Source organism: Centruroides sculpturatus, unplaced genomic scaffold (genome assembly GCF_000671375.1).
Source record: "Centruroides sculpturatus isolate CEXI.00-Female unplaced genomic scaffold, Cexi_2.0 scaffold152, whole genome shotgun sequence".
NCBI classification, from domain to species: Eukaryota; Metazoa; Arthropoda; class Arachnida; order Scorpiones; family Buthidae; genus Centruroides; species Centruroides sculpturatus.
This window is the reverse complement of record NW_019384348.1, coordinates 714,346-739,354: the sequence shown is the minus strand read 5'-3', so window position 1 is coordinate 739,354 and position 25,009 is coordinate 714,346. Positions and strand designations below refer to the sequence as shown.

The 25,009-nt window shown below is 30.5% G+C and overlaps 1 protein-coding gene across 1 annotated transcript in view; it reads right to left on the bottom strand.

Moving 5' to 3' along the window:
• Nucleotides 1-3,676: 3,676 nt before the first annotated feature.
• LOC111636620 (phosphatidylinositol 3-kinase catalytic subunit type 3-like) overlaps nt 3,677-25,009 on the bottom strand; it is a 67,811-nt gene continuing 46,478 nt past the window's right edge. Inside the window, exons 14-21 of the mRNA XM_023381907.1 lie at nt 20,792-21,058; nt 18,864-18,933; nt 18,598-18,747; nt 17,034-17,179; nt 11,921-12,015; nt 11,263-11,367; nt 5,521-5,611; nt 3,677-3,960 (exon numbers count right to left, since the gene is read on the bottom strand). Of these exons, the coding sequence (XP_023237675.1) occupies nt 3,796-3,960; nt 5,521-5,611; nt 11,263-11,367; nt 11,921-12,015; nt 17,034-17,179; nt 18,598-18,747; nt 18,864-18,933; nt 20,792-21,058 (1,089 nt within the window). The 3' untranslated portion in view covers nt 3,677-3,795. The remainder of the gene's footprint in view (nt 3,961-5,520; nt 5,612-11,262; nt 11,368-11,920; nt 12,016-17,033; nt 17,180-18,597; nt 18,748-18,863; nt 18,934-20,791; nt 21,059-25,009) is intronic.

Sequence of the window (25,009 nt, the reverse complement as noted above, 5' to 3'; positions counted from 1 at the left end):
ATATATATAATGTTCTGATTTTCAAGATAAAAACAGCAGCAAATAATCTTATTGCATTCACCCCTTTAATCTTGTGAAGATAAGCGGGGTCTTACTGTAATTGCTTGTAACGCAGGGGATATGTTCTTAGACGACAAAGTGCTAAATGAAACAGCATTAAATGAAGTCATTTTAACACAGAGTAAATAGGGAAAGGGGAACACGCAATCAAAAATAAACAGATTTTACTTTGTTATTTTTATAAGTTTAACATATATTATTGTTAAATAACACAAAAATTACATTTCTGTGTGCATATGTTTGTGTGTTAAGTTTGTATTTTGTAATGAAGGTCTTGGCTCTTCTGAAATTTTTGTTTTTGCGATAAAGTCATGCAGTTTCATTTGTTGCATTATTTTTTCTTTCGTTAAGCAAATGTTGATAGCAGTAGATCGCATCCAAAATGCCTCGTCTTGCTTTTGCACTCCTTTCAAAATCTAGATTATTCCTATAATTTTATCAATGCTTTTGGTTATCGTTACCAAACTTTTACTAAGGAAATCTGTAGAGAAATTCTTTGGGTTCTTCCTTTTCAGAATCACTATTATCCAGTTCTACATGAATTCCTTGTTCTGCCAGTTCTTGAAGGTTGTCATTGGTAAGGCTGTCACCAAAAACCTGCAGTAACTCCTCAATATCCTGCTCATCTACATCTAGTCCTGCTGTATCGATTAGGTTGACAATTTGGTCGACCTAATGATACAGCAATAGACACTTCTCATTGAGAATTCTTGGATATCTTCAGCCACTCTTTGATCATGCATTTATCAGTTAATTCTTGTCAAACAAAGTCAATATCGCCTACGGCATCCACGATGTTATATTTTTTTCTAAAATTACACCAAACAAACATAGGTTTAAGGAAAGTACAGTGCTACAACAAATTGCCACCTTTTGCTGATTGGTTTGTGTTTGGGAATAATTGTATTACTGTATATATGAATCAATGAAATTTGAATCAGTGTAAATTTTGAGTTTTTGTTTAGTCTTTGAGCAGACTGCATTATATTGAACCAGTGTTAATCAAGGTGGCATTAAACGAGATTTTACTGTATTACTTAAGTACAGGTATCCCTCCTACAACAGTTACACTTTAACATTGTTGTATGAGAGATATCCCCAATTTTCCAACCCTGTTTCTTGTTTCACTCTAACGTGGCTCCAGAATTCAAAAAATAGTCTGCACAAAATTTCAAATTTTTAAGTGCAAACTCTGTTATTTGATACTTTTTAATTAAAGCATATGTGTCATCTCAATTTTTCCATGGATTTCACAATATCAAACTTTTTGGTTTGTTTTTTGCCTTTTGTCAGGTTTACTTTAATAAAAACTGATAGTAAATTTTTTTCTTTCTTGTCCTAGCTTTTCTATCAACCAGATATCATTGATGTTGCTTTCAGACATTAGCATTTAAGACTGTTACTGCTTTGTTTTTACAGATTAAACATTAACTATAGGTAAGAAATAGTTTGTCATTTTTACAAATGATTAAATACAACGGTATCTCGGTACTCAGAACTGTTCCCAATTCGAACAATTCAGTACTCAAACACAAATTTCTGGAGAAAAATTGCTCAGTACTCGACCAAACAAACAAGGGCTCCCTTTTTGATTAACAACATATTTTTATTTTGTTATTCCTAAAAATTTTTTTATGATAAAAATAAGAAAAATGGTGTTGCAGATGTTTCTGACCAAGATCAACAAAAAACCTCAGATGATGATGATACTTTGTAAAAAGAAATGCCCTAGTTTAACTAAATTAACGTGTAATACAATACTTTTAATTGTAATTTTTAGTTAATTGGTGATTGATTTAATACATGTATTTCTCTTAGTAACAGAAAATAATAATATACTTGTTAACTTTTGAAACCTAACCCTATGTTTTGCACTGATTTGCATAACACAGCACTTTTTTGGAATGTAACTACAGTGTTATATGAGGGACACTTGTACTTTGTGTATATGATAAGGTAGCAGCTAATAATATAATGCAAATTTGATAAGATAATTTTAAATACAATTAGAAACAGAAAAGTGATGAAAAGATTAACATTTTAAATTTGTTGTTAAACTGCATTGAACACACTATCAATTTTATGATCAAACCTAATTTTTGCCAATATAAAGCAAGTCAGATCTACAGTAAAGTAAGCTAGCATAGGTGAAGGAGAGGAAATTATGACTTAAACCCAAACTATTCAATACATTATGAGGATTCATATTGATTTGAACTCAGATCTCTACCCATATATTGATAGGCATACCACATAGCTATATGATTAGCCATCTAAAAGTTATTAAAAAGTATCTTTATGATATCATAATTTGAAATCTATTATTTATTGTCTTATATTGAACAGCTATAATGTTTCTGCATAATCTTACCTACAAACTAATTTTTTATGAATTTTAAGAAAATATAATTATTATTATTTTAGTAATACATGATTGTATACATTTATCTTAAATCTTTATGAGAACAGATATGTTAAACAATTATTAACAATATAAAATCTTGAATATTCGAGCTGAATTTTATGAAATAGCTCTTTCATATTTATTATTTGATATACTTAATTTATATCTAACCATATTCTCTATAGGCAATTTACTTTGGCATAAAACTTCATTACACGCATCATCTACATATAAAATTATACCAAAATAAAAAATATCACATACAGTGGAACCCCGGTTAACGAACTTAATCCGTTCCGTGACTCCGTTCGTTAACCGAATTGTTCGTTAACCGAAGCAATTTTTCCCATAGAAATTAATGCAAATGCAATTAATCCGTTCTAGTCTCCGAAATTTTTGTGATTTTATTTGTAATATACAGTAATTTTCTTTGATGAAAATGTAAGAAAACCTAGTATGTATTATTACAGCAACAAACATGTAAACTTTGTTTAATAAACTAGCACTGTACATACCTTCGTTTGTTGTAGGTGGTGGCAGGAAAGTGGAGATATACGAACCTTAATGCTTAGAAGGGAAATCCCCTCCAAAAAATAACGGGTATCAATTCATTGGAAGATTCTTTGAGTCGAAGTCTCTTTCGGTAAAAAAACCCACCAGTGGCTAAGTGGTCTTCGTACCTTAAACACGGGGAGTTCGTTCGTGGGTTTGCACCTCGCTCAGACGGGCTGGCCATGTGGAGTTTTCCGGGTTTTCTCCACGTCTGTAAATCCTAAATAGGGGCCAGTTTCCCTTAAAAACATCTCCCAGAAGGCATTCTCCTAGGCAGATCGCCCAAGTGGTTCGTTGCCATAACTTAACAAACAAACAAACTCTTTCCGTAAGGAACAAGAAATTGATCTAAAGTTCATTTTGTCTTACTATTTTAATCAAAATTTTTCTGAAATGCGATAGCGCATTGTCGTTTATATTGCGTTGTCGTTTTTTATTGCCACTATGACTTTTTTCTTTCTTGGATGCCATATCGATTAAATATATAAATCACAAAACTGAAAAAAGAAGCATAGCACAAACACTCGGAAAAGCAATGCTTAACTCACGCATGCCTAACACTAACTAAAATTTGACACAAAACACCGTTACGTTCGTTATCCGAATTTTGTTCGTTATCTAAGACAAATTTTTTGCAAAATAAAAGTTCGTTAACCGATTTGGTCGTTAACCAGGACGTTCGTTAACCGGGGTTCCACTGTATATTATATTGGATAGAACAATCTCAAACTCTAAAGTATTAATTTTATTACAAATTTGATATTTGTATAATAAGAAACTTAAGATATAAAATAATAAATACACTGAATTAGTCTTACCTGAGCTATCTTATGTATTTGTTCTACCAAAGCAGCCATAACAGCTGTCACACTAACATCTATTAAATTTTGCATAAAATGAACAGCTTCTTCGTCCGTTAAATCAAGACGAAATTTATCTTGAACCTATTTAAATACAGTAAAGAATTATTTTCATTAGAAATTTCGTAGCTTTGACAAAACATATCTGAGTTTATAATTTTTTTATTTATTTTAACTCAATTTTATATAAAATTATGAAAATGTTTTTAAAAATGAACAATGTGACAAAAAAAATATTTTCTGTTCTTCAACAATCTGAAATTAATGTATGTAATTCCTCATATTACAAAATGAATTTATAATGAATTATTTTTTGCCAGTTTTGTTAAAATCAATTCAATCAAACTCTGATAAATTGTCTTTACTAATGCAAAAATAAATAGACAGATAAAAAAAACTTAATTTTTGGAACATATCTAAGATTCCAATTTACTGTTTCTCATCTGATATTATTTTCTTTTATGCTGGTTTCAATAGAAAAATTCAAATTACATATATTTATAGATCAAAAAAGTTTTTCTTGTTAGTGTACAAATAAAATCTCTTTACTTCTCTTTGTGTATAATCAAAAAAATTTCTTTTTATGAAACTAATTCCAAATTCTTGTTTTTATTCTATAACACATTGTTTTTATAACAACATTGTCAAGGTGATATCATGTAATGACATGATTGGTCAATTTGAACTGGTAATGCATGCTGCTGAGGAGAGATCGTGGAAGAACACGATTGGTTAAATTTGAGTTGGTGGTGCATGCATCTCAAGTTAGAGACACATGCACCACCAATTCAAATTTTGGCAAAAACATCACACCATGTGGCAGACCTGGAATAGAGTTATGACCAGCGAAACCACTGATTGGTTGGCTGTCAGTGACTATAAAGTTGATCTGGAAGCAGGAAATTCAAGTTTGGATCCATCTTGCTGACTGAGTCCTACTATAGCTGAAGAAAGTGTTATTGCTACTCAACTGCTTGTCAGTTGTAAGGTGTTTTCTTGACAAACAAGTTCAGAAAATACAAACTAAGTGAACTTTTCATTGTGTTATTGGCATGCCGGAATGGTTGCCAATTGTGAACAGTTGTAATTTTTAACTTTACTAACATTATATATCGAAAATAAAACCTAATTATAAAAACTGATTCTTTGTATTTGTCATCCATTCCAAATTTTCTGTATACACATAGAGTAAGCATTGGCATTGTTTCATTTTATATTTCCATTTTGGTGCATAAATAATCTTTCAATATTAACTGAAGCTTTTTAAAGAATAAAAATAACAATAGACAATTCATTATCAATATTACAGATTTTGTCATATTTTTTATTTCATGTTAATTTGTGTCTTCCATATCATAAAACTGATTTTAACTCTAAATGCTGTTTTAAATATTTATGAAAGCTTAAAAATTCAATCAGATGATGATGGTAATCCTTGTCATACATCATCATCATATTCAAAAATTGTCCTTAACAAAATTTTTAAATTATTTAATATATATTTTAATCATCATTAAATTTACTAACATTTTGATATATTTGTAGTAACATAATGTAAACAGTATACTATATATAATTTCACTTTTTAATTCACAGGAAAAATTTTATTTATTAAAAAAATCATATTTGAATAAAATTTCCTACCTTTTTAACAGTTTTGTCAGGTTCTAATGCTATATCTGGCACATTTGCATCAACCATCAATGAAAATAAATTAAGAATTAAATTAGCATGCCTGTAAAAAGAAGTTTTTAATGAATAATGTATAAAAATATATTAAGAGAGACAAATAATGCAAAATTGAATAAAAAATTTAATTATTTATATTATTTTTTTTAAGAATTTGTGTTTATTTAATACTGAAAATTTTCAATCCTTTCAATTCAATTCCATCTACATTAAATAACTATTATTTCAGAACAAAAGAACAATTTTAAATTATGTTTCAATGTCTTCAGTATTTTAAAACAAAAGCAAATCTATATTTAATAAAAATTTTTATATAAATATTTGGAGCATAACATTTATTTTGATATAGGCTCTGTTTATTGTCTAAACATATCTTTTTCATTTTTTATTAGTGTCCTTATCCTCTGTCTTGTTTGTCCCTCCTAATGTCTTGACAATTTTTGTATTGAAGCATATGCTGTCTTTTTTGTATTAACACTTCAACTAAGAATTGATTTAGTTCTTTAATTAAGAAATATTCTGCATCTCGTATATTTTGTTTTGTATCACTCTGAATTAATTTCATGCTATATATTAGTCATTATAAGCCAATATTGATAATGTAAAAAATTTTCCAGCAACTTCAACAAAAACATAGTGTTGTTTCAATTTGATTTCAGGATCCACATCTAGGTCTTCTCTGGTGAAATAATGACTGTTACCAACACATTCACTTTATCAAAAATGAAATAGGACTTGTCGTCCATAACCACATCAAGATTGTTTTATGCTTTTCACACTCCATTCTGTAACTTCCACAGAAGGATTTTCTGAATAGCAAGTTGCTTCATCATGTATTTTGGAGTAGACTTTCACTTCTTGAGACATCATTTGACATTCCTTCAGAATCCAGCAAACATGCCCTTATAAAATTTTGAACTTTCTTCCCAAATTTTGAGGTGTTTATCCACTTTTTCCACTAATTGGTTCCTCTTCCTTTCAATCATTGGCCACTTCCTTTTCTTTATGTAGGTTCCCCAGTGGCGTAGTGTGGGTGTCAGCTGCTCGGGGCGGAAGAAAATTCCCTCCCTTATTTAGGTATCTCAATTTAAAAGACTAAAATTCAGTTTCGTCACAGAATAAGCAATAAAAATTCCGTGCTAGTGCAGCAACCTGTTTAAAATAGCTCTATTTGGATATTGGAGGTGTATATGAGTACGAATGAATTGTACAAGCAAAAAAAAAAATCAACAGGTTGCGCAGGATATCCCCGGATGAAATTACTAGTTCAACCAGATGGCGAGTCGATTCCCGGACTGTCTGGATGATAGCACTATCGTAGGCATGACGCAAATATAGGATAGAATGGTTCAAATTTTTACAACATATTATTATTATTTATTGTGAAATTTTGCTGCCCCCTAAAAGGTAATTTTGCCACCCCCTAAAAAGTGCTGCCCCCACTACGCTATGCCACTGAGGTTCTCCTTGCTTTACCTTTGAAATGATGCTATATACCATGGGGGCTTTTATTGCAGAGAAATGATAAATTGTATAAGATTTCTCATTTTTGCAATTTTCAGTACAAAAAATGCCAAATACGTTTCTTCAATCAAATTCATTTAATCCTTTCATTTTTAAAATAAACCATTATTTTGGTAAACTTTTTCAATAAATGGAGTTAAGAACATTCTAGAAAAAACATATGCAGTCTTGTGTGCACATGAAATTATTTGAAATTACCAGAAAATCCTATTTAAATTTATGCAAATTTTTACGATACATGCCTAAAATTTATAATAATTTTAAAATTATTTTCATATCTGATTTGGACTTAATAAAATTCTCACACAGATATATTTCTAGAAAATTATACTTATAATAAACAGGAAATACTTATTGGACTAGAATAATGGTCTACATATTGATCAAGCCCTTAAATTTTGGAAATATTTTATAAAAAATATAAGGAATTGTATGAATCATTCTTATTCAATAAAGTTTTTTGTAATATGAATTCAAGTAGTTTATTAAAATAAACTTTAATATCATTACTAAGATATATTGGATTGTTCGGAAAGTAAGTTCGTTTTTTTTCCGTGGAAAAAAAAACAATATTTTTATAATAAATAAATATTTTATTGAATTATATATCAACCATTTTGGTCAAATACCTGTCGTCATCGTTTCTGGTAGTAGCATGATTTCACATTCATAAAAGTTTTATTGTTGCTTACAAAAAATTGATCCAAGTGATATTTGACATTGTCATTTCAAGTAAATGTCTTACAGTTAAAAAAAATTTGTATAGACCGGAACAAGTAATAATCTGAGTGTGCTTGATCTGGCGAATATGGTTGGTGTGATAGTACGTCCCATCTAAGTTATAACAGTTTCTGACNTTTTAGTTATTTCAATCTTCTACAATATAATTTGCTTTAAAAGTAGGCAGTTAAGCTGCCATTTTATAATTACAGCCACTCCTCACTTAACATCCTATCTGTTTAATGACTGCTCAGACATGAACAGCTCCCCAAAACAAGGAATTCCCTTTCTCAGTCTGAGTCTCATGAATTCCCTTTCATAATCTTAGTACTCATTCTCACAATCAATCAATATTTACTATACAAAGGGTTTGCAAATCAACATATTTTGTTTATAAACTTGTACTTTATTGTGCACTGCACAGTAGAATATGTTGGCTAAATAGCACTGGAGGAAGCAAGAAGAAGCAAAGGAAGGGCAACAGAGTTGGAAGTGCAGTAGCACTTGGAAAAGAAAGGAGGAAAGAATAGAAAAATACAAAAGAAGTTCACTGTAAAGGGGTTAGATGGTGTGTTCTTGAAAGTGAATGTAGCTATATTATTGGGTTGTTCGGAAAGTAAGTTCGTTTTTTTTCCATGGGAAAAACAATATTTTTATAATAAATAAATATTTTATTGAATTATATATCAACTATTTTGGTCAAATATCTGTCGTCATCGTTTCTGGTAGTAGCATGATTTCACATTCATAAAAATTTTATTGTTGCTTACAAAAAATTGATCCAAGTGATATTTGACATTGTCATTTCAAGTAAATGTCTTACAGTTAAAAAAAATTTGTGTAGACCGGAACAGGTAATAATCTGTGTGCGCTCAATCTGGCGAATATGGTTGGTGTGATAGCGCATTCCATCTAAGTTATAACAGTTCCTGACGAGTTATCAAACTTGTGTGAAATTTGACATTATCATGGTAAAACACTATATCTGTTTTGTTGATCAATTCTGGCCGCCTTTTCTGTTTGATGATATTACTCAATTTGTTTACTCAATGGCAGTACACTTTCGAATCAATTGTTAAATTGTCTGGTAAAAGCTTCCAAAAAAAAAATATTTCCTTAAAATCCCACCAAAGAGAGCATCTCTCTAAGAACATGTGGAACCAATATATCAAGCTTTGAAACGAAACCAATTTGTTTCAAGTAATCATAAACAGTTCAATTTGACAAATTTCATCTCTTAGTGATTTCACGTGTTGTTATTTGGCAGTTTGCTTCAATCAGTACCTTTATTTTGTTTTCATTGGCTTCAACTGGCCATCCAGAACGTGGTGCATCTTCAATATTGAAATTGCCAAAACAAAATTTTGTAGACCAGTTTTGGCACTGTCGTTCTGTCAATACATCTTCTCCATACACGTCACACACAATTTTTTTCTCGCTTAAACAACATTCTTACCTTTTCGGTAATAAAAGAGCAAAATATGCCAAAAATGCTGCTTCTGATCTTCCATATTTGATGGGACACAAAAAGTAAACAATTGCACGAAATTAAACAAAATTTTTTACAAATAAACCTTAAAATGCTAGCTGTCAAAATATATAATGATAATACAGTGTAGAATAAAAATGGAAGGAAAAATACGACTAATCCGTCTAGCGGTAAAAAAAAAATGAACTTACTTTCCGAACAACCTAATAATAATGTATTATAACATATATGAGGGAAGTCTAATATTAAAGGTAAAAGCCAAAATTACACTAACATTTATAATTAAAGAAAATATTTAATATATTCCACAAAAGTTTTTGTGGAATATTAAAAGTTTTGTTTATTTCTTGACATAATAGCTGTAAACGTTGAGACATTTATCCCAACATGACACTAGTTTGAACATCCCTTCACAGTACTATTGCTTGTCAAGTTGCTTGAAGTAGTCCAGAATGGTGTCTTCCAATTCCTCTTGATCCGCAAAGCTTCCCTGCCAAGAATTTATTTAAAGATCCAAATAAATGAAAATCCGAGGGGGCTAAATCGGGGCTATAATCCAATGGAAAATCAAACCAAACTGTGGTTGATGCAGCAGAATTGGGAGGTCCTGCAACATTCTCTGTATAGTCCAGATTTAACTTCCCTTGGATTTTCATTTATTCGGATCTTTAAAGAAATTTTTGGTGGGGAAATGCTTTGAGGGTTAGGAGGAATTGGAAGACACTATTCTGGACTACTTCAAGCAACTTAACAAGCAACAGTACTGTAAAGGGATGTTAAAACTAGTTTCACGCTGGGATAAATGTCTCAATGTTTACGATGATTATGTTGAGAAATAAACAAAAGTATGTAGTTTTTNATGACACTAGTTTGAACATCCCTTCACAGTACTATTGCTTGTCAAGTTGCTTGAAGTAGTCCAGAATGGTGTCTTCCAATTCCTCTTGATCCGCAAAGCTTCCCTGCCAAGAATTTATTTAAAGATCCAAATAAATGAAAATCCGAGGGGGCTAAATCTGGGCTATAATCCAATGGAAAATCAAACCAAACTGTGGTTGGCACAGTGGAATTGGGAGGTCCTGCAACATCCTCCGTATAGTCCAGATTTAACTTCCCTTGGATTTTCATTTATTCGGATCTTTAAAGAAATTTTTGGTGGGGAAATGCTTTCAGGGTCAGGAGGAATTGGAAGACACTATTCTGGACTATTTCAAGCAACTTGACAAGCAACAGTACTGTAAAGGGATGTTAAAACTAGTTTCACACTGGGATAAATGTCTCAATGTTTACGATGATTATGTTGAGAAATAAACAAAAGTATGTAGTTTTTGTGGAATGTATTAAATATTTACCTTAATTATAAATGTTAGTATAATTTTGGCCTGTATCTTTAATATCGGACTCCCCTTGTTTATAATGTATAATTAGTATTGCAAATATAATTGAAAAATTTTATTAATAATCAGTGGCGTACCGTAGTGGGGGCGGCAGGGGTGGCCCGACCCGGGCAGCACTTTTTAGGGAGCGGCAAAATTTCACAATAAATAATAATAATATCTTGTAAAAATTTGAAACATCCTAATCTATACTTGCATTGCGCCTATGATAGTGCTATCATCTGGACAGTCCGGGAATCGGCTCACCGGGTGAGCTAGTAGCTTTTTCATCTGAGGAATTCCTGTGAAACCTGTTGACCGTTTTTTTTTTTGCCTGTATACGATTCATTCACATTCATATACACCACTAATATCCAATAGAACTATTTTAAACAGGTTGCTGCACTACCACCAAATTTTTCATTGCTTGTTCTGTGACAAAACTGAATTTTGGTCTTTTAAATTGAAATACCTAAATAGGGGGGCGAAATTTTCCTACACCCTGGGTGGCTGACACCCACAGTATGCCACTGTTAATAATCAACAAAACAAATACAACATAAAAGATTTTAAAATTTCAATGAATACCTTCTTAAATGAAGAAATGCAGTATAACATTGTTTACGGAATTCTTGATAATGTTCAGAGTTAATTCCTCCCATTGCTTCAACCATTTCTTTACTTAGAACATCCCTTCACAGTACTATTGCTTGAAGTAGTCCAGAACGGTGTCTTCAAATTCCTCCTGATCTGCAAAGCACTTCCCTGCCAAAAATTTCTTTAAAGGTCTAAATAAATGAAAATCTGAGGGGGCTAAATCTGCACTATACTCCACATGTCAAATCAAACCATACTGTGGTTGGCACAGCAGAATTGGAAGGTCCTGCAACATCCTCTGTATAGTCCAAATTTAGCCCCCTCAAATTTCATTTCCTTGGACCTTCAAAGAAATTTTTGGTGGGGAAACACTTTGCAGATAGTCAAATTTATAAATTAATTAAATGTAAGTATAAATGGCATCTGTAACCAGAGTGCTGATGCTTGACAAATATTCTTATCCCATAAAAGTCCATTCAAGAAAGTCATCTTACGATGAGATGGCACTTCCAGGAATCACCACTTGTCGATGACCAGACAAAGTTACTCATTTGTCAGAAGATGGCAAAAACCAGATGATAATTCCTTCTTTTCTTTGACAAGCAAATAGACTTCTTAGCGAGAAAACATCAAACTTCAACTTTCCCACCTAAACTGATCTATATATGCACTGTAGTGGGCCGGTGGTCGACCAATCAGCTTCCCCGCTGTTTCATAGCTTTCTGCTGGGNCGACTTCAATATTCTAAAAGAAAAAAATATATTATAGTATTAATATATATATATTTATTTATATTTAATTTTTAAAAAAATATTAAATGTACACTAAGAGATATTATGAAAGTAGTATGATGTAATCAAAAATAATTTTGAATGTGGAAGCATTATTCTCTTAAATTCATTTTACATTTGTCAAAAGATATCTAGTGATTTCATATTTTGCATATTATTGAGTATTTAAAAACTAATTTAATCAATAGAAATTTGTTTTGTATTAAAATATAATTATGAAGACCAAACTTAAGATTGTTTATTTCAGAAATTTTATAGATATTTGTCAAATTTCAATTTTCTTTCTCTCATTATACAAAAATACTTCTCATAAAGTAAAAATTTCTTTAAATCATATAATTTTAATGTTTCCAAATAAAATTAGGATTTACATTTAAAATTTCAGTAATAAGTAAAAAAATTCAATATAATATGTAAAAATATAGTGTGACCTGATTCTTAAAAACCTTTTGTAAATCAAGATGATGTAAATAAAGATAAGCATTTCCATTATTTGTTATGGTTAAAATTTATACCTTGTAAGGAACCAAGTCCGAGCGTTATTTTTATTTTACTTTTATTATATTTTGTTTGAGGCTTATGTTTAGTTAGGACGAAGGTTTCCTCACCCATCACCTTAGAAAGTGAAAAAAAGAGAAGATAAAACCAACTCACCAACGACACAAAGAAAGCACCATAGCTAGCAATTGCACTCACGTGCACGCCCGAGCGGCAGATAGTAAGCCCGCACTGAAAAGGGGGGAAAAGACCCTACAGACTTTTAGGGACTTGTTAAACCTTAAAGGAAACATCCCGATAATTGTTCAAGAAAAGACTGTAAAAGGTTAACAAAGTATTGTCGGGAATTAAGCTACCAGATACATAAGAAAAAAGTGAATGTTACGTGTAAGTATGTAAATGAGGGGAGTGTCTCACTTAGAAACTGTGACGTCACCTCAGACTATAAATAGCGTAGCTCAAGTGAAGACGAGAGGTGAGCTCCTGAAAGGAATAAGCGTAGTCTGCTAGTAGCAGTGAACGAGGTGTCCAATAGGAAATAGTCCAAAGCGATTGCAGTTTTCGATTTGTGGATCGAGGAATAGGAAAAGTCTTGAGTTGGAAAAAAGGTTCCTAGTATAATTGAGGTGACAGTTAAGATTTGTAGTTGTAAGAATCTCTGTACCTTAAGTTAGGATTGATTTTGTCGGGCTGATTTTTATTTGGATTTTATTTGATTGAATAAATTTGTTGTTTGTTATAAATATTGTAAATAGTTATTCCTAGATCTTTATTAAATACTTTTATTGATTTTGGCTAACTTGTCTCTAATTTATTTCGGAGCACGCGAAAAGTCCAGGCCTGGCAAACTAACAAACGCGAACCCGCGTAAAGTACCCGTTAGGTACTGGCTCTTTCCGAAACGAAAATCGTTGTAGAGCGATAAGTTAAAAATAGTACTTTACAACCTCATTCTAGCATAATCCAGCCATCCTAGCAATGAATGGCTGGATTATGTCAGAATGCAATTCTAACTAACATTAAGTAAAGTGCTACAAAATATACTTAGTATATTTTGTAGCACTTTACTTATTGGTTGATTGGTAAATATATTTACTAGTGATGTAACGAATATTCGGTTACTATTCGGTATTCGGCCTATTTTTCACTATTCGGCCGAATACCGAATATTTAATCATTATTCGGCCGAATACCGAATACCTAAAAACAGGAGTAATAAATAACAAAAACACAGTAAATTAATCATTTTGGTACTGAGATTTAATGTTATCGGGTTAGTGTTGTTTGTTTATATTTATTTATAACTTATAACATGCTCAAAATAAAAAAAGAAAATAATATTAGTCACATGTATTCACAATTTATAATTACAAAGATCAGCACACGTACACGTCTATCGTTGGAGAATCCTCGCACATCTGAGGGTCTGACCCTGCCTATCCTTCTTTTTAAGCGCTCGTCTTTGCTCTTCCCTTTCTCTTTCCTCTATCGCTCTAATCCATGTATGCCTGTGCATACATCATAATACGCGCTCACGATACTTTCGATTCGTCACTTTTCCGTCGTAGAGTTCCCATTTTACAATTACGTGACTCAGCCTGGTGATAACGGAGAAAAGAGACAGATAGGACGTCGATATAAGTCACAGTTATGATTTCACAGATTCGAGACAGCTTGATAGCCCGAACGGCCCCAGGCTTTCGCCCGTGCACGCTAAGTGACTTTCATTACAAGCATTTAGCTTTCCGAAGTCTATGACAACAATTGTTTGGCATTGACGGGCGCGAATTTCGTGCCAATAAGCTGCCTCGACTTGTTCGCTTATGTTATCAACTCAATTTCATATTTATTTTCACATTTTCACTTCGCGGCCCTTCTCTGTTCTTTTTCCGTATTTACAAGTGTAGGTCATTTGATATCATCATTTATCACATAGGCCTACTTCCATGACACTCTTGTCTGTCGGCTACAACTGCCAAGAATTAACGCGATTGGCGAAGCGTAGTGACAGCAGGCCAATAGAGAGCAGGATCCTTGCCATAATGCGGTTTGCGCGCCAATTTTCGTACGTGCGTTAATCGAGCCGAATAGTTTGGCCGAATAGCCGAATATTTGGCCACGCTCCTGGCCGAATATACTATTCGTTACAACACTAATATTTACCAATCAACCAATGACTCAAAATGAAATAAAACTGAATCAAATAGAAAAAGTAAATGAAAAGATAAATGTGGTTTGAGATGTTATTAAACCATTTATCAGTATAACATCACAGTTGTATAAGCATAAAAACCTCCTTATAGGTCTACAAAAAATCAAAGTGAACACTTTTATTTTGCTATAAATCTTACATTTAATTTTGTTGCTCAATATGTTCAACTTTTGCATATCATCTCTTGGGGGACTTTGGTAATTTCTTCCTGAATGACACATTTTAACATATTTAATGTGCACACATTTAGTTTCTTTACTCTTTGTTTCAATAGCCCAAAAAGAAATAATCACAGGGAGCAGTATCTGGACTGTTTGGTCAGCATTGTGAGGGTTTGATAAATGCAATTTTACTTTGTTATAGGAATGGAATTGTAGCCTTTGTCATATTTGAAGGCACAGAGTGCTGATGAAATAGTCTCCATCCAGAAACAGTCTCTTGGTATCTGACCAGAAGAAAGAATGAAAGATCTTCTCAAGGTAGTATTTTGATGATACTTTTGCCCCAGGCTCCATAAAATTTGTCTTTGTTGTTCCCTTTTCTGAAATTCCAGCCCAAGCTATAACCTTTTGCTAATGAGAAGCTGAAGTTGATGGTGATGCTTTGGAGCAATTTTGGCTCCTGTTAATGTAGTAGACCTTCTTCTTGCCTTGAGATTTAGTGAGATAGAACAAAGCTTTATCAGTTGCAATAAACTTTTGTCATCTATTTTTCTTCAGCACATGGTAGAATGGCCAAGACCTGCAGTACCCTCTCCTGGATGGATGTATTGGTTTCTTGCCATGAAGATTTCTTGACAAGTTTAAGGCCCATTTTCTTCAGACTATAATTTGTTACTTGTTGACTAACATCAAACCTTCATCCCATTTCTGATTGTGTTGGTGGGTTCTCCATACTGGCCATAGTCTTTAATCTCTGCAATGTCGCTTTTGGTAGGATACATTTTTGACCATCACTGCTTTGCTTTGATCCTTGTCTGGATGCTCACTGCTTACCATTTTTAATGTTTGAAATCTGTCCAATGGAAATGAAGTGTCCTTTCATCCTTCAATTCTTCTGAACTTGTCTGAAGGACCACCCAAATTCTAAGTGTGTCCTAATTATCTCAACTGTTCCATCATTTATTTTCTTATTCACTATTTTGTCCTAGATAATTGATCTGGACAGATGCACTTGCTAGACTTTCTACTGTTAAATTGTCACCCACATCATTACACAAATCACTTTCATTATAGCATTAACTCTGATTTTTTGTAGACTTGTATATTGATACACAAACTGTATAAGATGCTATTTATGTGAATAAATATTTTAAATAATAATTATTTAAATTTCTTTTATTTCTCTATTGATTAAAAAAAATTGTAAATATGGAAATTAGAAAATCGTCATAAAAATAATTTTCTTAGCCAAACGTATCAGATTAGGTCCTATAAACTACACAATGAATAAATAATATATTACAACAAAGGCCTAAAAATTTCATCTTAATTTCAGAATCAATAATTTAATTTATAAATTTAAACTTAGCAATAAGATTAAAGTTTTATTAAAATGATTAATCAATTAATGATTACTATAGTAAATATTACAATGATTTATATTGATGTGACCAATATATTGAATTATTTCTTCTTTATTAATTTCATTGATATTGAAATAAAAATCAATAAATTTAATCAAAAAATAAATCTAGCATGTTTATGTGGATCAAATTCAAATATCTTATCAAAATTAAACTATTTAAACATATCAACCTGAATGACTCTCTTTTAAAGTTAATAAAATTATTATATTTTATGAGGGTCATTCTAAAAGAAAAGAATGCTTTGATATGACAAGCCATGCAGTTCCCCCACTATTCCACACTGCCGCGTTGTGGACCTTTCCATTTTTTCACACCAGTCTGATGCTAACAGCGAGTCACAATGATCGTTTACTGTTTACAGTGTGAGTTTGAAATGTGTGACAAAATTAAAGATCCCGCCAAGTGTGAGGTTCATACTGTAATACGCTTTTTGAATGCGAAAAAAGTCTGCCTTATCGAAATTTACAGACAGATAACTGAGGTTTATGGTAATATGATGAATAAAGCTTCAGTTCGAAATAAATGGTGGGGATTGTTGTCCAGAGGCATTGTGCTTCTTCAGGATAATGCAAGTCTGCATGCTGCTGTGTTGATGAAGAACTTACTTCAGCAGTTTAAGTGGGAAGTTTTTGAACATCCTCCTTATAGCCCAGACTTGGCTCCGAGCGATTACCATCTTTTCCCAAAACTGAAGGATTTTTTGGACGGGAATCACTATGGAAGTGACAATGAACTGAAAGAGGCCGTTAATGACTGGTTCAAGAACTTGGCAGTAACTGAGTATGCAGAAGGCATAGAAAAGTTGGTGATACACTATGACTATATTTGTCATAGTGTATCACCAACTTTTATAGTGAACCTTCAGCAACTGCTGAAGATTCAATATATTGAACAAATCCTAAAATATTGATAAAAATATCTTTAATTTTTAAATACTAAATAGCTAAGGTATCATATGTGTTGTAAAATAAGTTTTGTTTCATTATCTTAAATAAAAATATCTAAAGAAACAAACATACTTTTAGAATGATCTTCGTATGTTTTTGTATTGTATTTACAGAGAATCTATTATATTGTTCAGCACAATGCGTAAAGCAATGTCTCTTGCTCACAGAAGATTTATTTATTAGTGTGTGCATTTCAAATTTATGAAACTAAAGAGCCATTCATTCTAATTCTTATGGTACTGAGAGTAGAAAATGGAGTAATTAGCTAAATGTTGGCATAGTGAATTCCTTGAATATGAAATCTAGAAAAAGTATTATTCAATAATACAATTTTCATTAAATAAATTTATGCAATAATTTTCCAAATATTTCAATTCCACAGAAATTCTAATATATAAGTAAGTATTATTTAAACTGAAACTTTTTCTTTTTTGTCAGAAATGAGCATATAAACCTATTTTTTAAGCTCTAACTAAAATGTTTATTTAAACTAAATTATTTAAAGTGCTTTATCTAACAAAACTAAAACATTTTAAATATTAAAAATAGCTTTATAATTAAAAAGTTTGAGAATATTGCTTATAATATGAAAAACTTAAGGCTGAACTCTCATTATTTTTGTTTTAATATTTTCAAATAAATTAAATACAGTGTGACTGCAAATTATGAAGAGTTGTGTTCCTAAGAACAAATATATATCAATTGCAAATTAAAGCAGATTATTCCATAAATATACATCAAAATTCAGGAGAATATGTTCTGAGAACATAAATAATCAATAGCATAATTCTTTAACTTATTTTATGCAGTTAAAATAATTTTTCTTTTATGAGACAAGTCAAAGTAAATTGAGGCTGATTTTTCTTGTCATAAGTACAGCACTAACAAACTGAATACATACCACAAGTGTTAGGCATTTGGAGGAAAAAAGAAAGGCGAAATGGAACAGTATATTTTAAAAAGAGGGCAAATTGATGCAAATATGAGGATGACTGTCTCTTAAGTCACTCATTATTAATTCAGCAGTAATGACTAATAATCATTATGATAGTTTCATAACATGTTGTTTATAAAATGGTCTTATTTTTGAAATAGCACGATATAAATCTTGACTTTACTAGGCCTTGAAAAGTATTTTATAAATGATATTTTGAAATATCATAAATTATGATTATTATTATATCAAATCATTTCATAATTATATCATAAATTTTTAATTAAATGAAAATATACTATTTTTTGTACAAACTGCATGTTTAAGAATATTTTTAAAAAATTAAATAATCATACCACATGACTTAACGTAAGTATCCATTACTTCCGGTAGAATTCCATAAGGCCCATTATCTGATGGAGCATATTTTCTGAAAAAATTCTGAATACTTCCTTCTGTTCCCAAAACTTCAGCAACTGCTGAAGATTCAATATATTGAACAAATCCTAAAATATTGATAAAAATATTTTTAATTTTTAAATACTAAAAAGTTAAATATTTTATAAGATATCTATAATTTGACATTAGATTAAATTTTTGAAATTATTTTATAATTAAATACCATGTTTGCTGCTTGTAGCTAAAACTCTGTATGGGGTTAGTTTCAAATCAAGATTTTCTCTCCTTAAAAGCTAAAAAATTTAAATTAACTAATTAGTGTTACTATTATGGAAAATTCAAATCTGCTTACTGTAAATATCAATATTAAGAAACATAACCAAGATATGGACTAATTATCATAATTATAATAATTTTTGTTACACTGCAGGGACTGTTGCTATGTCCAATTATGTAAATTATATGTGAAAGAAATTTTTAAATTAAAACATGATATGTTACAACTAACTCATTATTAATGAGTTATAAGTGATATAAAACTTTGTGATATAGGTGAATAAGTGATGTAAAACTTTGATTTACCAGATTATTTATTTATTTATAGTTTTTGTTGATAGTATATGNTAAGTGATGTAAAACTTTGATTTACCAGATTATTTATTTATTTATAGTATAAAAATTACACATGTTTTTTTCTGTTAAACTATAATCAAAAATGAAGAAAAATTTTTGACTAAAAAGAAAGATCATTAAAATAAATATCAATTAATATGTAATAAAAAATTTTTAAATTAATATTAATGAAATAAAGCAATATAATGACAGCTTCTTGTACAGGTATACCTCACCTTACATTGGTAATTGGTTCCAGGAGAGGCTTTACTTGTCACTAGGCTAAACCACAAGTTACCATTCCCAGTTCTGTATTTTATTTGTTAATGCATTTTTAATAATATATGGTTAATAAGAATCTATTTTAAGCTTACAAACAAATAAATTTTAGTTTTTAATATAGTACAGAAAAAAAGTAATCTAAATTTATGAATACATGTACTGTAAGTACAGTACATACTTGTAAATGATGTATGTGTTTGCAATTTGGTGATGTTTACAGTACATCACGGACTCTTTATTTGTGAATGTGGTTTCTCTAAGACATTATAAAATAATATAATTTTTTAAGGTTAACAAATACAGTTAATAAAATTATTTTGCAATAGTAGAAAATAAACTAATTTATTTTAAGGAAATAAATGGTGATTGACCAAAAAATTTTTTTGGAAACAAGTGTGTCTTTTTATTAAAAAAAACTAATTTATGTTAAATTTACCAATATTGAGTGGCACTAACAATGACGCCAAATGATAGATATTGGAACTACCATGGAAAACGCCAATAATGGGCACTTAAAGACCGCTAAATAAGATGTCAGCACAGAAACACAGATATTTTCATGTTTCGTTTTCTAGGATTTATGATGATTATATTAACGTTTACTGTAAATGTACATATTTTAATGTGATTTTGTGTGCTTTTCTAGTGATATTACGACTTCAATATTTGTGGCAGACAGATGTAAAGTTGAATAAAATGACTTAAACTTGATTTTTATTTTTCTATATATTTTTTTGACAAACAACGTATAATTGAGAATGACATAACTTGAGGTATACCTGTATAATAAAATATTATAAATTGACTTCTTTATTAAGATAAAGCAGTTAGTTCTGAAATTTATTAAGATTTGATGAGGGCAATGTTAGCCAGCAGACTTTTAAATTTTAAGCAGACAATCAAATAGATTTTTAAGAAAATTTTTTTCAGCATGTTAAAGAATATAATATAGCCTAAAAACTGTTTTATTTCAAATGAAGTTATTCTATATGGAATAACTATTTTAAAATGTTTAGTTTTAACACTTTAAATTTACATTGTCAAAGTCCTAAAAGCTGGAATTTTTAACACAAATACGCTTGGGATTTGTCTTCATTTTTAATTTCTAATAAAATATTTAATTCAGAAGTTCATTAAAAATAGATTTTTAGTCAATTATTAATAAACTGATAAACTTTTTTATTTCTAACATTAACATACAAATTAAATATATAAATCTTATATATTAAGTTTTTTTGAAAATTAAAAAATACTTACCTTGTCCATTAAAGTTATAGTTTGCAAAATAAGTTGATCTTGTCTTAAATCATCTCCATGTTTAAATATGGCAACATATTCTGTGTTATCAACTGTTAAGAATGTGAGTCTACTAGGCATTAATGCACTTTTAAACAAAGTTGCCTTATTGGGTAGTATGCCTTTAATTTTTATTTCAGGATCCAATGGCAAAGGCAATGATTTAAAATTGGTGAAATTCATTTTATTAGCTTCTTGATCAGAAAGTAATGCTTGTAATCTTTCAATCTATTATAGAAAATAAGTTAAAATAAGTTTTCAAAAAAAAAATATTAGGGGATGTAGATACAAACAATGTACAATGTATGTTGTATCTTGCTTCTGCTACAAAATAACTAAATGCAATTGCACTAGAGTATAGGTAGTGGGTTATATTTTTGTTTTGACATCATGCACCCCGAATACTCTCTTTGCATTGAAAAAATCTATCATGGATCTTATGAAATGGCATAGTTTAAGTCTTAGAGCATTTCAAGATCAGTTTTATACTGGTCTATGACTATGGTCTATGTAATTTACACTAAGACATTATCTTTCTTAGGACCCTCAATAGGATTTACCTCCATGCAAAGAAGAGGTTGGAGGTGCATAGCCTCCAAACTAACAAATATCAATTACCTACACTCCAGTGCAACTGCAGTTAGTTATTACATAACAAATGTGAGATATAACCTGGTGCAATGTTTGTGTATACACCTGTATTATACAAACACACACACATTATATATAAATTAAAATAAAAACAACCTTAGTATAATTTATACTATCTTTATGTATTTTCAAAAAAATCCTCGTAAAATCAATACACATTATTAAACAATCATATATTGGGTCTACCGGAAAGTTCTGTCTGTTTCAGTTACAACAAGTTTCAGCAACCATGCACATATTCATTTGATGCATATTTGTCTCTCTCTTTTTATCACTGAATGTATACATACTGACCTAGCAAATGAACTAAAACAAAGATGATTCATGTTAGTATTAAGTGAGATGCGATCGTATACACATGGCTACTGATAAAGTTCATTTACGTCACTGTATTTTGTACAAATTCCAACAAGGAAGAAATGCTGCAGAAGCATGTAGAAATTTATTGAAAGTGTTTGGTGAAGGTACAGTTTCTGATAGAACATGCAAAAGATAATTTGAAAAATTTCAAATAGGTGATTTTGACCTTTCTGATAAGCCACACTCTGGGCGACCATCTTTGATCAACAATGATACTGTCAAGATCACATTAGAGCAAAATCCTTTTTGACATCATCAGAGATTGCAGAAAAGCTTGACTCAGCTCAACAAACCATTTAAAATCATATTCGGAAACTAGGATTGGTGTGGAAATATTCGAGATGGGTGCCACATGAGTTAAGTGAGAAGAATCTGAATGATCGAGTCATCATGTGAACATCTCTGCTTGCACGGAACAAAATCGAACCCTTCTTGGACTGGATGATAACTGGGGATGAAAAGTGGATTACCTATGAAAACATTGTAAGGAAAAGGGCATATTGTGAATCCAGAAAACCTGCCCCTCCACCTCTAAACCAAAGTTGAGCCTGAATAAGAGAATGTTGTGTATATGGTGGGACATTAAGCTGTTAAAACCGAACGAAAAGCTAAATTCAGAGAGGTACTGTCAGCAATTGGATAATTTAAAAACAGCACTCCAAGAAAACAGGCTGGCAATGTTCAATAGGAAGGACATCATACTGCTTCATGATAATGCCAGGCCACATACTGCTTTGGGGACTTGTCAGAAACTCGCAGAGCTAGGCTGGGAAATTCTGTCACATCTACCATACTCCCCGGACCTAGCACCCTCCGATTATCACTTGTTTCTGTCCTTATAAAATTTTTTGCAGGGCAGAAAATTCAAAAACGAAGAAGATATCAGACAAGCACTGGTTCAATTTTTCACCTCTAGGGATAAGGCATTTTTTAAAAATGGGATATACAAATTGCCATCATGCTGGCAAGAAGTCATAAATAATGATGGAAATTATATTATTCAATAAAGTTTATTCAAGGTATGAAAAATTTATTATTTTGTTTTATTCTAAAAACGAACAGAACTTTCCAGTAGATCTAAATATTTAATGCAAAATCTAACTAATTTCAATAAAACCTCAGTAATTGGTCACCAGATAAACAGTCATTCTGGATAAGTAGTCATATTTTTCCAGTCCATTAATCTTCCATAGATGCAAATATAATTTAATTTTCATTCATTTGCCATTAGATCCAACCATAATGCTAGTTAACTGTTCAAAAGTAAAGTCAAGGTCATCAAGGTTCTTTGTTCACTTTTCTCAGAAATAGGATAGTATTCTTTTTCACAAAAGCAGAGGCTTGAAGTATAAGAATTTCAGTGCTTTTTTTAAACTCTTCCTGCCCTCAGGCACTAAAAAACCTTTTAACCCTGTTCATCATGGATTCAACCTAGCCCAAAATCAAGGTGGCTAAAAGTGTGCAGTGTGTAAGGATGAGCCTAGACATATCTGGATCAAATTACTTGTAAACTCTCTGACTCAGATTCAAATCTGGATCCCAAGAAATGACTTTACCACCTTTATCATCTGGCCATTGGATTCCTATGTTTTATTGCAGGAATTCATTCTCTTTGCTGTGCATTGTTCAATTATCTCAAATGTTTTCACAGCAGTTACGTCTTTCAAACAAGTATAAATGAAATTATTCCTTAGGAAATATTAATAGTGAAGTCTAAGGCTTTGCTCACATCCCTTCTACACTGATTTCTAGAAGTTCTTATTACTAGCATTAAATAAATATGCAGATATCTGTATTTAAAAGTATCTTCTTTCTTTAAATATGCTTTTTATAGAATTTTTACTTTCCTATATACTTATAAATTATGATTAGAAAAATTTGACTACATTAATATCTTTTTACACTTGTTTTGGCTATTTTTTTGTCAATAGTATCTAGTAATAACTACATTTTAATAACTTCTGAATAAAATTTGAGTGCAGAATAGGATTTTCAACTTAAAGATGTCATACTATCAAAAACTTGTGTTATAGTCTTTGAGAAAAAAAATGAAAACTGATTTATCAGAACAAAAAATTAAACTATACAAAAACAGTTTCTGGAAAAAAAAAACAAATAAAAGTAAAATCTCCCAGACTACATTAAATAATAATCTAAAAAAATAAAACAATACAACCTTACTTAAATCATCAAAACAACAATATTTTAATAAACCAATTAACATTTTCAGCTCTTCAATGGCCATCATTAAACTGTTCTACAGGATCATCTTTAAAAACATTCAGTCCTGTAGAACAGCCCAATTATGGCCATTGAAGATGGCAGAAAACATTATCTGGTTTATTAAAATATTGTTTTCCTGATTTAAGTAAGATCATATTGTTTTTATATTTAAGGACTGATTCACTTGAGGTTATATAATCTATATGAGAAACTAGCTATCAAGACAATTGAATACAAACAAGAAAACAGGAATCTGGATAAATTATAAAAATCTAAATTAGAATAAAGAATTGTAAATTTGCTTTTTTTTATCATATAAAACACTTATATAATTTGAATATATAACTATATTTTATACATATATATAAGAAATATGTATTGTACCTTCAGCAGCAATGACAGATGGAACATTTTAACTTCAGTTAGTGGTCATTCTGCTCAAATGATCAATATTTCCTAGTCCTATGAATCATAAAATATTGACCAGTTATCAAGGTTTTTCTGTATTTGGCTACATTGACCAAACTAATACCATATAAAAACTTATTTTGTGCTTGTAAATTTGCATCTCTTAACTTAGTATGTAATTTTTCAATAACATTGATTAGTTTTTGTTTGACAGCTGCTCATTTTTATTTAGCAAAACAAATATGTATCAAAATATTTCTAAAATTAAGTGCTGCAAAACATTAAAATGGCACTAAAATTTTCTTGTCGTTACCTACCTATTTGGTTCATTTTGCAAAGTAAATTGTCAAAATCTCCTGGCAGGTAGTGAACCAGAAGTATAGTCTGGTTCACTGTCTTTTTTGATTATATTTTAATATATAATTATTTATAAATTTAAAAATATAGAATACATACTCATTTAAATTAAATAAATAATTTTATAATAATGATATTTGAAAAAATAATTTAAATAAAAATTTTTAACTTACAATTAAT